The sequence below is a fragment of the Podarcis pityusensis genome (genome assembly GCF_964106645.2).
Source record: "Podarcis pityusensis genome assembly, chromosome: 10".
Lineage (NCBI taxonomy): Eukaryota > Metazoa > Chordata > Lepidosauria > Squamata > Lacertidae > Podarcis > Podarcis pityusensis.
The window spans coordinates 16935746-16953186 of NC_138035.1; the positions used below are offsets into that span (position 1 = coordinate 16935746).

Sequence of the window (17441 nt, forward strand, 5' to 3'; positions counted from 1 at the left end):
ACAGCAGTGCACCATATGAAATTGTAAAAAGTGGAGTTGCTGATGAGAGGGTGTGTGATAATGCACACAACCTGCTATATAAAGCCTTGGAGAATCAGACAGAAGATCTGTCAAATCTAAGCATCATGTTCTGAGCAGTAGCCGACCAGATGCCTCCACAAGGGCTGGGGGAGACATTGGGGTTGGTTTGCAAATTCAGTTCTCCAAAGGCTGTGATGCAGTTCACCATCCAGAAGTTGTGTACAAAAATGCATAAATTGAAGGGAAAGCGTGCATAAAAATGAATGCAGTGAAACAAACACACAATTGCATTGTATTTGTGTAAGTTGCAAACAAAAATGCTGATGAATTTATGCGAGGATGTTCTTGAGGTTAAGACTGATCACAACCTGATGTGGAAATGTGGCAAGCTGAACTTTAGCTTGGGAAAACACAAGGGTGCCAACTTGAATAAAAAATGGGGGGGGGGGAGTAAGCCCCACCCTGCATAATCGATCACATGACGCAGCACGGACTCACTATTTAAAGGGCGACACCCACTAACTTTAGGGAGTCCCCCTCCACCCCCTTGGAGTTGGCTCCTATGTGCCGAGAGAAACAAAAAAAATGGCAGATTTGTCTATCCCTGGGCTCTTTGATGCTCCAAATCAATCCATGTAGGGAAAGGTCCCAACTAGTATACAGCATACGAATATGGAGGTTCAATATAGCTGTTATGGCCAGTTTTTGATAAGACGTCTTCTTGGGAAACAGGGTCCCTCCAGATGTTGCCAAACTACAATGCCCATCCTCCCTGACCATGAGCTATGGGGCAGGGATGGGGGCTGTGGTCTAACTTGTTCACTATGTGTGCAAGACGCCATGGGTTTTCTTATGGGGTGTGTGAAAAAGTTCTCCATTTTGTCGGCCCTGAATCTACTGACCAATCAGCTTCTTTGGAGGACCTCAAAGAGGGAGCAGAAACCTCTACCCATTTTCTCCATGCCATGATTACTTCTATAAAACTCCATCCTGTGTCTGCCCACAAACATCTTTGATGACCCTTTTCCCCACCACCTCTAAAGCCCAAAGTCCCAAATTCTGCGGCTGTCATTCAAAAGCTTTCTCCAACCTCCCGATCACTTTCCTTGTCCTTTTCAAGCTTGACAACCCCCGTCTTTGAGGTGGAATGACCATAACTGTGTATAAGTAAAGGTAAAGGGACCCCTGACCATTAGGTCCAGTCACGGACGACTTTGAGGTTGGGGCGCTCATCTCACTTTACTGGCCGAGGGAACCGGCATACAGCTTCTGGGGCATGTGTCCAGCATGACTAAGCCGCTTTTGGAGAACCAGAGCAGCGCACGAAAACGCCGTTTACCTTCCCGCCGGAGCGGTACCTATTTATCTACTTGCACTTTGATGTGTTTTCGAACTGCTAGGTTGGCAGGAGCTGGGACAGAACAACGGGAGCTCACCCCGTCATGGGGATTCGAACCACCGACCTTCTGATCGGCAAGCCCTAGGCTTTGTGGTTTAACCCACAGCGCCACCCGCATCCCATAACTGTTCCAATCCTCTCTTCTAATAATCCCTAGCAATGAATCTGCCTTTCTCCCAGCTAATGTACCAAACAGTAACAGCTAGCCTAAAATCTCATATAGGACACAAACAGAATTTTTCTCCTTCTATGCGAGTTTAGAGCAGCCAGGATATTAGCTCAAATGGCCATTAGGCATTTTAAACACGGTGTCCTTTTGTACAGTTAGAATCCTCTTGGTTCTCATCTGCCCTATTAAAGAATTGACCAGATGGAGATTTTCCTCCCCTTCTCCCCCCCTCCCCAGCAAATCCTCATCTTTTTTTTCTGCACAGGTTGTATGTAATTAAAAATGATTCTTCCTTTTAATCCTACCCCTGACATTTTATCTATCATCCAGATGTTACCACTGATCATTTCAGCACAGAATCAGCAGGATAAAACTTACTTCTATTCTCTGAAGGAGGGTGGGGGGGAGGAAACCAAAGTTACAACTGAGCAAATTAAGTTATGGAGGTAGCTTCTTCTGTTCCGGTCCTCCTCAAAGTTATGAAGAGCCAGGCTTTATGGATCAACTTGGCTGACATGAGTGGATGGGGGGGGGGGCGAGGAGAAGCAATACTTGGGGAGAAGGAAAGTTATTACCCCCAAAACTGAGATTTATCTACTAAGGATGTCAGAGCCCAGCTGAAGCCCATGAGCCTGATATTAGGGGCTGCTGCTTCTCGGTTAGGGTGGCAGATTTCCAGCTTGTCTGATCTACTCTGGTTTTCACTAGAACCCCAAGAACTACCATTCAGGGCCAGATACAAAAGGCAAATAGCTAAAATAATAATAAAACAAAGACCAGGATGCCTCCCGAGTGCTTTCTGAAGCCTAGGAATTTGTTTTCCATACCAGCGCAAAACTGAGCTCAGAAAGCTTTCAGACACAAGTCTGCTCCTGATTAGCTTTCTTCATGCCAGCAGAATTATTTAGATGCAGGAAGTCCTTTTACTGTTCCTGTTAAACTGGGAGTCAGAAATCCTTGTCAAGCTACTACAGATCACTCAAGATCTGTACCCCAGATCTACCCATCTTCATCTCAAATTTGGGTCTCCAGCTGGACTACAACTCCCATCATCCCTGACCACTGGGGCTGCTAGCTGTTGGTGCATGAGCATCTACTCTTAGATTTTCTTTATATATATAATTTTTATTAGTTTTTTTTACATATCATTTTCAAATAATCAAACATACTTTTACATCTTATACAATTTTTTTGACTTCCATCAATCACATCTGAAAATTTTCCAATCTAATCACTTAATATACATCTCTTACTTCCACTATTACCTTTAAATCTCATAACTAATCTCTCTTCTTTCTCTATTTGCAATATTTCATATATTTCTCCTTACAAAACTTCTTGTAGTCCTACTAGTGTAATTTGTTGATTACAATTGCTCTTCAAATAGTTCGTATAGTTCTTCCAATCTTCTTCAAATCTCTAGTCCCGCCAGTTTCAAATCCTTCCAGTCATTTTGTCTAATTCTGCATAGTCCATTAATTTTGTCTGCCATTCTTCTTTCGTCGGAGTTTCCTACTCTTAGATTTTCATTTCTGTCTGCAGAAGATCTTTTAACAGCAGTTTCCCTGCATCTTTTACTTCTTTATAGCAGCAGCAGCATTCCAGCTATCTCTTAGTGAAATTCCCACTACAGGAATAAACACCATTTGGTTCGGTTTCTCAGAGTCTTTATTATTTACAGAACTTTACATTGGTCATTAATAAAGGGAGGGGAAAGCAAATAAAGAAACATCATCTTTTTCTCTTTTTAGCCATCCAGCCAGAGACTCATTCACATACAGTGGTACCTCGGGTTAAGTACTTAATTCGTTCCGGAGGTCCGTACTTAACCTGAAACTGTTCTTAACCTGAAGCACCATTTTAGCTAATGGGGTCTCCTGCTGCTGCCGTGCCGCCGGAGCACGATTTCTGTTCTCATCCTGAAGCAAAGTTCTTAACCTGAAGCACTATTTCTGGGTTAGCGGAGTCTGTAACCTGAAGCGTCTGTAACCTGAAGCATATGTAACCCGAGGAACCACTGTACTCATTTACACTGACCCAGACTTAGTTGATTGCATGCCGTGATAAGGACACCTGTTGCTGGGGAAAATTTCCATTGCCTAGCAACTTGTCCAAAGCCATTTACAAGTTTCTTCTAGAATATTCCAACACTAGCTAGGTTTGATGGGAGTTGTAATCCAACAATAGCTGGAGACCCAAGTTTTGAGAAACACTGTTCTGGGCAGTACTGAAATCATGCACCCCTCTTTTTTAAAAAGCAAGCCAAACATTTCTTTTTGAGTCGGCAGTTCCACGCAATGGTGGCAGTGGGAACTGGAAGTCTAAGAGAGAAAATGGAAAAAATCTGAAGTCTGCCCAGCGCCTGAGCCCCACTTCCTTCCCCAGCAGAAGGCAGCAACAAAATAAGGCACAAAGCTCGTGGTGGCCTGATCTTTAGAAAGGTAGCAATTATTTTTAGTTAAATCGCGTGCGCACGGTAATTAATCTCAAGCGAAACGGGAGAACAATCCCTGCACAGAATTTTTTTTTTTATTTAAACATATGTTCTTAAAATGTCAAGCAATTTATTTCTGCAAAGTTAGAACTTGAGACAAGATTTCATAAAATATAATCCCATCCTTTTTTAAAAAAACCCACCAGAGGCTCAGATTGTGTAACGATTTTTTACAGTATTTGTACACGATTCCTCCCTCCATCAGCCTACAAAGAATTAAAAGGACTTTAAAAGCAAATGGGAAATTTGTGGACAGGTCTGCGTACTGAATTTCAGAGTTCTGTTGATTTCCTGTGTGTGCAACGCTCTCTGCAAAAGCAGGAGAGGTTTCCAGCTCAAGAGAAGGTGGTGTCGCTTGCATGCCTGTCAGGATCGCTCATTCAGAAAAATCTCCCAAATATCTCAATGAATGGGGAAGCTGCAGCCCTTTACCTGTGCTCCAGAATCACTGGGCTCAGCTCCAAGGCATGTGCTTGTAGACTCTTGCATAAGGGTGCAGCTGAGGTTTAGTTATGGTTTTAGCAGCCTGCAAATGCCATGCACTCTGCTGGATCTCAAAAAAGGAGTGTATCCTGTACAGTGTGCAGTACAGTAGGTTGCAATCCAGACAGACAGACACACACACACACACACAGAGAGAGAGAGAGAGAGAGAGGAAGGAAGGAAGGAAGGAAGGAAGGAAGGAAGGAAGGAAGGAAGGAAGGACACATTGCAAGATGCATGTCTGTGTCTGTGTAGGGGAGTGAGGCAAATTGTTGAAGCCCTAACAAGCTCAAGATGACAATAATTCAACCATCCATGGCTGTGTTTTTCAGCACATCGTGGGATACAGCAGCCTTCCCCAACCCAGTGCTCTCCAGATGTTCTAAGACTCCAACTCCCATCATTCCCAGCATGCATGGCCAATGGTGAAGGATGATGGGAGTTGTAGTCCAAGGCACTTGGAAGACCTGAGGCTGATTTAGATCCGTATAAACCAATCTCTTTTTGTTCTTGTTTAGACTAACAACACCTCCCCGGCTCCCACTGAATACATCAAAAGTTGCTTCTGAGATTCTGGAGACTTTCAGATATCACTTGCAATTCAGTTTAGGTGGCAGGTGGGCGTAAATAAGAGCTTCTTCTTTTTAATGCCCATTGTTTGCATTATTTTGTGAACAGACCTGAAGCCTGCAGCCCAGCTTTAGAGAAGGGGCAGGAAGTCTCAGATATCTGGCTCTCAAAAGAGCCTGCAACAGTGTCCATCCTGATATTGGAGACCATGTTATAGTTTATTTCGGTGCCTATGTAATGGGGAAGGGGGGTTGGGTGGGAAACACCAGTACAAAAAACAAACCCATTAATACAAAATTTGCACTAAATCAATCATTTGATCATCTCTTTGCCCCTCTCCCCTCCCACTGGTATTAATGTTGCAGTGAATGAGGCACAGCAAAATTGACCTGGAAAAACCTTCAAAATCCAGAATTTCTCTTATAATCATGAGCACTTGTCCAGCTTGGTGAAAAAGTGAGCCCCTTTCCCTTTAATCCTTTCCCAAGCACATCTTGGACTTGTTTGCAGGAAAGGATTCGAGGACATTGCTTGCTTACGCCTCTTCTGTGTATCCCCTTTTTCTTCTTTTTCCTTCTCTCTCTTTCATATCACGAATTAGTCACCGGTCTAAGCCATAGGCAGGTCATAGGAAGCTGCGTATCTGCCGGTCACATGGTGGTAAATCTGCAGAGTGGGAGGAGGGCAGTTGGGGAGGAAACGAGTTTACCGGAGCAGCAATGGAAAAGATGAAATTAAACAGGTGTAACAAAGCCGACAAATTAAGGGCAGGTTAACAAGAAGGCGGATGCCATTTATAAACTTTTAATTACTCGCACCGATAAAAATAGCACAAGTTTTCTGAAGACATCTCCTTTGAGCACAAAATGCACAAGATGATCTCATTCTGTCCTGTTCTTTGCTCCGTATTTTATTTATTTGGCAAATTTTGTGCGCCGCTCCTCTCCAAAAAACAGAAGCACACATGGGGCTCATTTAACATTGCCCTGCAATGCAGGCCAAGCCAGGAGTGTGTGGCTTACCTGAAACCACATAGGAGGGCTTTGTGGCCAAGTGGGTCTAACCACTCCACCCCACTGGCTCTTTCCAGGGAGAAAGATGTGGAAAGTGCCATTTGTGTTTGGGTCCTGCCAAATTGGGGGGTGAATCACCTTTCATTGGGCCCAATGCATTTTGCAATAAGCACAATTTTTCAAGCTTGATCTGAAACCACTGCTCCACCTTGACTTATTCTAAAAACTGCATTGGGCCTAATACATCTGTGTCCCGAGAAGTTCTCTCCTTTCCCCTTTATGTGACTGTTGCCTTCCCGTTTACATTTTTTGCACATCCGAATCCTTCTCCCAGAGCAACTCTCGTGACTGTGCCATCAATATGATAAGCCAAAGCAGTGGCAAAGTTACTTGGGGCTGATGCACTTACTCAAACCCGAAATATCGCAAAGCGTGTGGGGTGTGAAGGATCAGCCATCGCAGTCAGTCCTGGGGCTTGCCCCCCTACCCCAGGAAGTCTTCCGCTTCGCACATTACATGCTTCCAGTGGTGGTTGCAAAAAAACCCCTATTCCTCTCAGAGAGCTACAATCCCCAGAATGGTTTAGCAAATCAATCCCTCTCTTCCCAGGGAACACTGGGAATCGTAGCTTTGTGAGAGGAAATAGGGGTCTCCTAACAACACACTTAAGGGACACGGGTGGCACTGTGGGTTAAACCACAGAGCCTAGGACTTGCTGATCAGAAGGTCGGCGGTTCGAATCCCCGCGACGGGGTGAGCTCCCATTGCTTGGTCCCAGCTCCTGCCAACCTAGCAGTTCAAAAGCACCTCAAAGTGCAAGTAGATAAATAGGTACCGCTCCGGCGGGAAGGTAAACGGCATTTCCGTGCGCTGCTCTGGTTGCCAGAAGCGGCTTAGTCATGCTGGCCACATGACCTGGAAGCTGTACGCCGGCTCCCTCGGCCAATAAAGCGAGATGAGTGCCGCAACCCCAGAGTCAGCTACGACTGGACCTAATGGTCAGGGGTCCCTTTACCTTTTAACAACACACTTAACAAAATAATACTTCCCAGGATTGTTTGGGGGAAGTTGTGGCTCTTAAAAGTGGCACGATACTGCTTTAAATGGTGGCCTTAGTTGGGTAGAGTTTGGTGCTGATAGAGCCCACGGTTGTAGGTTCGATCCCCATATGGAACAGCTGCATATTTCTGCATTGCAGGAAGGTGATCCTTGGGGTCTCTTCCAACTCTACAATTCTATGATCCACACACACATTTGGCAACAGATTTTTATTTTTTAAAAAGGAAAATAGGAAAGTGCCCTACACTGAGTCAGGCTGCTTGTCCATCTAGCCTAGAGTTGTCAACTTTGACTGGCAGTGGCTCTCCAGGATGCTGAGCGAGGGCCTTTCCCATTGCTTAGCTGGAGAGTGTGTGGGGCTTGGTAGGCAGAAAAGTTCAGGTTCCATCTCCCCTATCTCCATTTAAAAAGATCAGGTGGTGGTTGGTGGGGAATAGACCTAATAATAATAATATAATAATTTATTTTTTATACCCCGCCCATCTGGCTGGGTTTCCCCAGCCACTCTGGGCAGCTTCCAACACAATATTAAAATACAGTCATGCCTCAAACATTAAAAGCTTCCCTAAACCTAAGATCTGTGAGAGCTGCTTCCAGCCAGAGTCGACAATACTGGGTTTGATGGCTTCTGCTATTCCATCATCTGCTACCTGGGGTTTTTTTAATGGAGATGTCAGGGATTAAACCTGGGACCTTCTGTATGCAGTGCAAGTGCTCTCCCTTCGAGCTCTCGGTCTTCTCCATTAAAAGCCTTCCAGCACTTGAAATAAATTAATAAAGCTGTGGATAGAGGAAAGGGGGGGAGGAGATGGCAAGAGAGGCCAAGACTTATGCTGCTTGTCTGGGGTCTCTTGAAAAGCAGATGGTGGGAACTGAACCTGTGGCATCACAAATGCACAGCGCAAGATCTACCCATGGGTTATTCCTATACGATGGCTAACATGGTACAAACTGAACATATTACTTCTGTGCAGAACCACCTTGCCTCCCCAAATGAGGTGGATCAGAACTAATTGGTAAACACCGCCAATTAAAAAGCAAGGCTCCGTTATAAGCAGCAGTGTAAGAAAATGAAAGCTCTCAAAAGGCAATTTTTAAAGTCTGTACAGTCATACCTCTTGCTGCGTTTGCTTCAGGTTAAACCTTTTCAGGCTGTGTCCTGCGGCAACCCGGAAGTACCGCAAAGGGTTACTTCCGGGATTCGCCACTTGCACATGCGCAGACTCTCAAAATGACATCACGCGCATGGCCAGAAGCAGCGAATCGCAACCTTCGCATGCGCAGACGCGGGTTGCGTTCTGCTCATGTTGCGAACGGGGCTCCGGAACAGATCCCGTTCGCAACCAGAGGTACCACTGTACTACAAAAGTCAAAACCACATGGTTTTTTATTGGGGGGGGGATAATACACCATTAGGAGGAATAACAACCTTAAAAATGTAGTGTAAATGCCAACAGCTGGGAAACACTGGCCTGTGAGCTCTCCAATTGGAGAACAGACTTTACCAAAGGTGTCATGGGCTTTGAAGACGCTCAAACTCAGGATGCAAGGGAAAAACATGCTAAGAGGAAGACATGCTGGGCAAACCCTCATCATGATCAACTCCCGCCCAGAAACTTATTTCCCCACTGTGGAAGGACATGTGAATCCAGAATCACGATCACTTACAGACTTTCTGTTAAAACCATGTTCATGGAAGACAATCTTACTCAGCTACAAGTTTTCTCCAAAGAAGAAGAAGAAGTAGGAATACTAACCTGTCTCTCAATATCTCCCAGCAAAGTGCTGGCCCCCAGACGAAAGAGCTCTGGCTTTAGCCACTCATCTCCTAGTTCTTCCTTCATCAGCGAGAGCCAGATCAGGGCATCTTTGGTCGTGCGAATGCCTCCCGCAGGCTTAAAGCCAACCTTGATTGAAGAAAGAAGAAAGGGAAGCAGGAAATTTAAAAATACAGAAAGTTGGCCTAGATAGGAATCTGCATATCTGTATACAATATCCGTATGATGCTATCCTGCCCCCACTGGAGACTCTGTCTACATGCCCCCCAGTAATATTTAGAAGGCTGACAAGCTCAAGAGATGTGGCCTCATCTGTGGTGGGCTCTCATTTATGGAACTTGCTTCTATATGAATTCCCTACTTAGCCCCTTTTGGTTCAGGCACTTATATCCTATGATTTTTATTCAGCTCTGTAAAAGCGTAACACATACCTTGGAAGTCGAATGGAATCCATTCTGGAAGTCCGTTTGACTTCCAAAACGTTCGAGAATCAAGGCGCAGCTTCCGATTGGCTGCAGGAAGCTCCAGCAGCCAATCGGAAGACGCAGCGGACGTTTGGGTTCCAAAGAACGTTTGCAAACCAGAACAATCACTTCCGGGTTTGCAGAGTTCGGGAGCCAAAACTTTTGTCATGCAAGGCGTTCGGGATCCAAGGTACGACTCTTTTTAAAAAGAAACAGAAAATGGATAGTACCGCGTTCATAATTTGGTATTTCAGCATCTGGGGGATCACAGACTCCCTGTTTCTGCTATACACAGGGCCGCAACAGCTCTCTAGCTTGTCTGCCTTACTTTTCCCCAAACACAGCTCCTCTCTGTGACCTTTCCTCAAGGGGAGGGCCATAGGCTCAGTGGGCAAACATCTGTTTTACATGCACAAGGTTCCAGGTTCAATCCCCTACATGAAACCCCAGAGTTCCTGCAAATCAGTGTATGCACTGAGCTAGATGGACCAATGGTCTGACTCTGTGTCAGGCAGTTTCATATAATGTACAGGAGACTCCTCCTCATGTTCCCACAACTTTCAGGAATGCACCGAGAAGTGGGCCTCAGAAGCACCGATATACAAACAGTAGCTCTATCTGCGACCCTCTGGATTCTGGCTGCCATCTTGAGTTTGGTTTCTTTTAGTTAAAACATTCATGTTCCCCCACAAATAATTACATTTATTTTCACCCAGAGCTACCTATTACTATCCTGTCTCTCATTCTGTTTGCCGACTTTCTACAGAATCCATCTGACTGCCAGAATGCACCACACACACACACACACACACACACACACACACATATATATCTATATATAATAAATGTTTCATTCAAGAGCTGAAAAAGTCGGGCTACTTTCCCCCTGCTGTTTCACAGCATTTCATTATTTTGTTTAATAAGTTCATCTCCTTGAGAATTTTTTCTCGTCACCTTATATTATTAAAAGTAATAAGTTTCTCTGGACTGGGGGATTTCCCAACAGAAAAACCAATTTGTGTGTGTCCTTCAATAATGACAGGAAAAGATTATTTCCCATTATGCTGCACACTTTTCATATCACCGCTGCAGCTTATCATTCAATAAATGTTACCCTGCAACCTGCTTCTGTCCTCGGAAGAAGTTTAATTTCTACATTAACCTGTTTTTATTGGCCAACGCCTTGTTGGAAAAGCATCTGTACGGCAGCCAAATTGGTTTGTTAAGGAAACCATTTAGAAATCTCTCGTCAGTGATAAAATTGTCTTCGTTTAATAAAAAGGATATAAACTCAGTTTACATCTAATTTTTTTATTATTATTTCCTGAGCAGGTGCACGCACCACACACTTTTGGTTAATAGAACTTTAAGCACACACACACATCATAAAGTCTGCTTAAATGAACGATAAATTAAACAGTTATTTTAATGACATGCAAAACCTCCACGGAGGCAAGGCGAAGGACCAAATTACATGTGCTACCACCACCAAATTACCACAGAGCCTTGAGACAATACACAATAGTTGCCACAGCAGCACAATACAAAAGATGGGGCCTTCTATGAGGTGCCCAAGTATCTGTCAAAGGAGCCAGGTGCATGTTTATATGCCAGTGCTGGCAGCAGCAGGAGTCAGCATTATTGGCATGTGATGAGGTCCATCCCCAAGTGGAAGGGCTGGGTCATGACCCTAGGGTCACATTTCCCATCTTCAGGGGAGGAGGCCAAGGATTCGACTGAGGCAGATCTGCTCCTCTTATTTGAGGTTCAGTCAGACAGTGACTGCTGCTGAAACAACATTCCTGCTCTGCTCATTACTGAGCCCTGCATGGAGCTGTCCAGGGTACCAATGAAGCCTCGCTTCTGCACTGCTGAGCCCATTGTTCAACAAGGAAGAACAGCCCAAAAGCAGACATCTGGAGTCCCCTGCCCCTTCTGCTCCACCTCTTGGCTGCCCCAGCCTGTTCACCTGCTATTTCTCCAAGTAAGAGCACAGCGACAGGAGCAAAGAGGAGCCTGCCACACCCTCTCCCTCAGCAGCACTGAGGAGGACGCAGGCCTGTTCCAAGAGCAGGGCGTACCGAGGACATCTTGCACAGAGATTCCCTCAAACCCAGTGTCAGATATCAAGGTGGTGGTGCTCTCACCATGCTGACTGAAGAACTGTGAGAACATTTCTCCTCCACCACCCCAAAACATGTTTCAAGTGAAACTCAGAGCAGTGGCCATTGAATAAAAGGCTGAAGGAATGGGGTGTGATGTCCCTAGTGAAGAGGTGGTTCTCTTGCAAGAATCAGAAAGGAAGTACAGGATGACACAGCCAGGTTATACCCACTGCCAAACTCATACACATACACATTCCACATACACATGACCAGAAAACAAGCCGCACCAGCAACAAAATGTTGCTGCATAGAATGCTCTTCTACAAACTCTGCAATCATGCTATTTCCCATTCTATCCCCGCTCCTGACTACTTTTCCACCCCATCAGTCAGTCAGCGTTCAGTGGCCACCAAGCACACACAGTCCTCACCGGGGTGTTTTCAGGGTTCGCAACCTTCATTTTTGTAGTATTTTTCCTCCAAATGTATTTGTACTTCTGCAAGCCTCTGGGTTCTCCCAAAGCTACTAATACCACCCCCTTGTGGCCAGATTGTGCTGCTTTGGCTACATAAGTCAAGAGAATGAGTTTTCTATTAGAATACAAGATTGGAGATATTTGCTTCTCATTCTTCCTATTCCCTATGAACTGTCTGTCTCTGGGCTTTCGTTCAGAAGGAGAAATTACTACAGCTCTGTGTCACAGACGGTCAGTGTGGTGTGGTGTATAACTTAGAGGAGTGTAGCTCAAACCTGGGTCCTGAGCTGTTGTTGGACTACAACTACAAATCTCTAGCTAGCACAACCAGTGGTCTGGGATGGTGGGAGTTGTAGTCCAACAACAGCTGGGGACCCAAGATTGAAGAAGAAGAAGAAGAAGAAGAAGAAGAAGAAGAAGTAGAGGAGTTTGGATTTGATATCCCGCTTTATTACTTGAGGATTCTCAAAGTGGCTAACAACCTTCTTTCCCTTCCTCCCCCACACTCTTGCGAGGTGAGTGAGGCTGAGAGACTTCAGAGAAGTGTGATTAGCCCAAGGTCACCTAGCAGCTGCATGTGGAGGAGCGGGGAAGTGAACCTGGTTCATCAGATTACGAGTCCACCGCTCTTAACCACTACACCACACTGGTGAGGAGACACCAGTTCAAATTCCCCACTCTGCCAGGAAGCTCACTTGGGTGACCTGGGTCTAGTCACCATCTTTCAGTCTAACCTTGCTTACAGGGTTGTCATGAGGAAAACAATGGGGGGAGAAACAGTTTATGCCACCCATAGCACCTTGGTGGAGCGGCAGGATAAAAATGTAGTTAATACATAAGTCTGGCAGTTCAGAGACCCTAAAGCATGGATAGAGGAACCTGTAGCCTTCTAAATGTTGCTAGATCACAGCTCTCATAATTCCCGACTGCTAGCCATGCTGGTTTGGGCTCATGGGACTTGGAGTCCAACGAAGTCTGGAGGGCCACAGGAAAGCTTTTAATGTTTGATGTTTTGCTGTGCTTATTGTTGGAAGCCACCCAGAGTGGCTGGGGCAACCCAGTCAGATGGGTGGCAACAATAATAATTATAATAATTAATTATAATAATTACAATAATTCCCCACCCATGGTCCAAAGCCTGGTGCATCACACCAACATTGCTTTCGAGAACACAGTCTACAATGAATATATGGAGATGGTATGAAGTTACCTTATAGCCAGTTTTCCAGAAGAAGTCTCTAATAGCTCTCACCATGACGAGCCCAACGGGAAAGGTAGCATTAACGGTTTCTTTTCCTGTGGAAGTCTTGATAAAATCAGAACCTGCAAGGGTGAGAATAAAAAAAGAAAAAGTAATAAACAGATGTGTCAGCAAAATTATCATTCTGGTTCGATTTGTCATATGAATTTAACACCTTAACAAACTAGGAAAAGAAAGAAGTAGGAATTGGAATGTTCCCTTTTGTGGGTTTCCGACAGGCATCTAGTTGGCCAATGTGAGAAGAGGATGCTGGACTAGATAGGCCATTGGTCTCATCCAGCAGACTTGTCTTACATACTTAAATTTTACACTGTGGAGTGCTCCTGTTCAGGATCCCAGCCAGCCAGCCACACCTTTTTCAGGATACTCCATTCCACCCCGGCCCTTGGCAATCCTTCAGGGCTGTTTTTGGATTCCCGATCCCAATTTCAGTATATTATCCTAAACACTTTTTAAAATTTTTAATTCTGAAAACCTTTGGGTTCCTGCAATTTTTCCCAGTATTTCCTTCTTGGCTAGCATACAGTGTCAGAAATGAATTTCAAGAGAAGAACATAGGAAGCTGCCTTATTACTAGGACAACCTATTCCAAAGGTCCACATGAGACTCTGGCTCAGTGGCGAAGGACAGCTTCTGCATGTAAAAAGAAGCAGTCCCCAAGCAGATGCCCTCCAGATGTTTTGGGCTACCATCATCCTGGCCATTGGCCATACTGGCTGGAACTGAATGAAGGGAAGGTCAAACTAACAGCCTTCAGTTGGGTGCCATCTACCACCAAACTACTGCCTCTCACTGAGCTCTCTCTTTAGTTGATGACCTCTTTGTCAGACAAGTAAGCCAAACTTCCTCGCACCAACTCCTACTTTTCCCTGTATTTCATTTAATTGTGGCATTTAAGCCCTTTAGCACAATACTTCCACCACCACCAACATCCCTCCTCCTCTTTGCAGGGTAAGGTAAGTCAAAGCTTTTATAAGTCTGGTAATTAGAAACCTCTATGGTACAGTTTCATTAAAAACTTTCATTAAACAACATCTGCCCTTGTATAGGGTCCCCTAATCAATTTGGTCAAACAGAAGGCCTTCTAATCGGCTGTTGATAAAAATAGAAGATGAAATTTTAATTCTAATAGATTAACCACAAACTCAAAGATAGTCTTCAAAATCCATCTCGCTCCATTCTCCAGTGGATTTAACGACTATTCAGCAACTCATTACTAAATAGAACAAGATGAACATTTTCCAGTTCATTAAAGAAATGTACTATGTATTTTTGCATTGTCCTCATGATTCGTTACAGGGAGTCTTAATTACAAGATAATGGATAATGGTTATTAAACGGAGGCTCCAGTAATGAAGCTCTATTCATTTGCGAGCCTTGGAGACTGCAAAGAAGGGAAAATAAAATTACTAGCTTCAAAAGATTAACGGATCAAATTATTATTCAATTCTGAAAATCTCATTCAGACTTTGCAGAAACAAGAAGGGATTTTTTTTCACACAAAAAAAATACCAGTATTAGGACTATAGTGATGCACTTATTTTTTATTTTTTAAAAAAATAATAATATCTTAAGGCTATTAGCAGAATAATCAGCTTGAGATGTGATTATCAAACATACAGCCAATTTAGCAGCATCTTCTAACAAAGAAAACAATACATTTTTTTATTTCGTGGAACAAATTCTATTATGATACGAGTGAGAGCTTGCTAGCAGGATTCCATAAAGAACATGGAAGATAAATGTTGCTCCTGAGCACTACAGTATAAAGGTATTATTAACATTTTATATTCCACTAATGAAAACAGAGACTTTGGAAAAAGGCGGAGGGGGGAAGGAGGGAGAGAAGCAAATGGCTTGCTTTAAAATGGAGGCCATTAAACATAATTCACACTAGCTTTATAAATAACGTATTTCTGGTCATATTGTTCAGCTGTCAGTGCCTTTTCTTTTTTTTAAGAGTGGTAATATAAAGGGCAAAGTTTAGGAAAAGAGAAAAGGTTGAGAATCTGATTCCATGGCAGTATGGAAGGACTGTTCTTCTGTGATACAGCACCTTCTCCCTTGCATGCAGAAGGTCCCAAGTTGAATGCCTGGCATCTCCAGGTAGGGCTAGTGGAGAACCTTGCGTGAAATCCCAGACAGCCTCTGCTGGCCACTGTCATCTTCTTCTTCTTTGGCAATCACTCATAGCCAAGTAAGACTATCTTCCATAAACATGGCTTTAAAAGTGAGTCCATAGGTGACTGTGGAGGCCAATTCTGGATCCACACGTCCTTCCACAGTGGGAACATAAGTTTCCGGGCAGAAGTTGATCACGGTGAGGGTTTGCCAAATGTGCCTTCCTCTTAGCGCATTTCTCCCTCTTGTCCTGAGTTTGAAAGTCTTCAAAGCCCATGACACCTTAGGGAAAGGCTGTTCTCCAACTGGAGCGCTTGCAGGCCAGTGTTTCCCAGTTGTCCATGTTTCTCAAGCATACAGTAAGGTTGGTAGTACAATAGCTTTGTAAACAAGCGTTTTGGTTTCCCTATGAATGTCCCGGTCCTGAAACACACTGCACTTCAATCAGGAGAGCCACTGTAGAGCTAGATGGACCAATGGGTTTGGCTCAGCATCAGGCAATTTCCAATGTTCCACTCTGTCTATCTGCGATTCCCAGCAAATGGTATTCAGAGGCATGTTGCCTCCAACAGCTGGTGGAGAACATAGTCATCAGGGTTAGCAGCCATTACTAATCCTCTTTTGAAGACATCCAAGTTGGTGGCCATCACTACCTCCTGGAGAAGATCCCATCGTTGAGTCACTCTGTCCTGAACATTTTGGTTGCACGTTTCTGAACCTTTCCCAACACTACGATATCATTTCTGAGGCGGGGCAACTGGAACTGCACACAGTATTCCAAACATGGTTGCATTTGTATAATGCCATTACGGTTATCAGCAGTTTTCCTTTCGTAGTGATCCCAAGCATAGACTTTTATCTTTTTCACAGCTGCCACACATACTGGGTCAACATCTGGCTGCACAAATTGTAGCAAGAAATGAAGGAGAAGCAGACCAGGCCAAATAATGTCAGGAACGCAGTTTAAGGATGCAGTTTGGGAAGACTTTAAGTATTTAAAGTTCCAGCTGATGAATCCTACCACCTTGGGTGAGAAAATATAAATCCCCCCAGGGTGGGTTTGCTATAAGAGAAATTGGGGAGCAAGCAGAAGGAAAATGCACACAACCTTTTGGAAAAGTCATTTTGGGCCACGTGTTTTTGTGGTTTCTTTTAAATCCTTCCTGGCCTACGTCTAGAAAGAGAAGGAAGACTACAATGTGAACTCACCACTATTCCACTCAGTTCAAACAATGGCCTTTTGCATTTGTAAAAACGTTAACCATTTACATGATTAAAACTGGTAGAGTGGTTTTCAGCTAGCTATATCCAAAAACAATATTATGGTCCCATTATTAAGCAGTAAAGAATAATAAGCAGCATAGCAATCACAGAGTAATCACAATCTTTACGTTTCAAAGTGCCATAAAGACCCTGGGGACGTGATTATCTCCTGATAACCTCAGACTGCTTAAAGTTACTTTACTCTTAATAAAGAATAAGGACACAGTCTGCAATTTAAAATAATGCAGAGCAATCTGGCTGATGCATAATCTTTTGTATCACAGTTTTCACTGCAGTCCTTTCAACCACACTAATGAAAGTCCAAATTGGATGGCCCCGCGACGGAGTGTTAACCAAAAGCAACACACTCCTCCCTCCACCCGTGAGTGTAAGGGGTGAGGATCCTGCTGGGGATCTTATATCCCCCAACCTATGTGAATCAAGTCTCGCAAGAAAGCCTGCAGAGGGCACAAGGGCTGCTGTGTTCACGTCCTGCTTGCAGACTTTCCGCAGGCATCTGGTTGGCCACTGTGGGGATGCTGGACTAAATGAATCCATCAGGATCCTTCTTAGGTTCTTAAGGCTGCTTTTGGTTTCAAAGCCCCTTGCACAGTACTTCGCACGGGGCTTTGCAGGCTCCGCTGACCAGCAGGGCCTGCAAACCCCCACCCTTTCAGCCCAACTGCATTTTAAACTGCCCCATTTCTGAGATCATATATGATGCCAAATGTAGGGGCAGGCTGCCCTGGCTTGGCTGAAATGGCCT

At 44.3% G+C, this 17441-nt stretch overlaps 1 protein-coding gene across 1 annotated transcript in view; it reads right to left on the reverse strand.

The window, feature by feature from the left end:
- Positions 1-3234: 3234 nt before the first annotated feature.
- DERA (deoxyribose-phosphate aldolase) overlaps positions 3235-17441 on the reverse strand; it is a 41956-nt gene continuing 27749 nt past the window's right edge. Inside the window, exons 7-9 of the mRNA XM_081023205.1 lie at positions 13241-13353; positions 8966-9115; positions 3235-5802 (exon numbers count right to left, since the gene is read on the reverse strand). Of these exons, the coding sequence (XP_080879331.1) occupies positions 5746-5802; positions 8966-9115; positions 13241-13353 (320 nt within the window). The 3' untranslated portion in view covers positions 3235-5745. The remainder of the gene's footprint in view (positions 5803-8965; positions 9116-13240; positions 13354-17441) is intronic.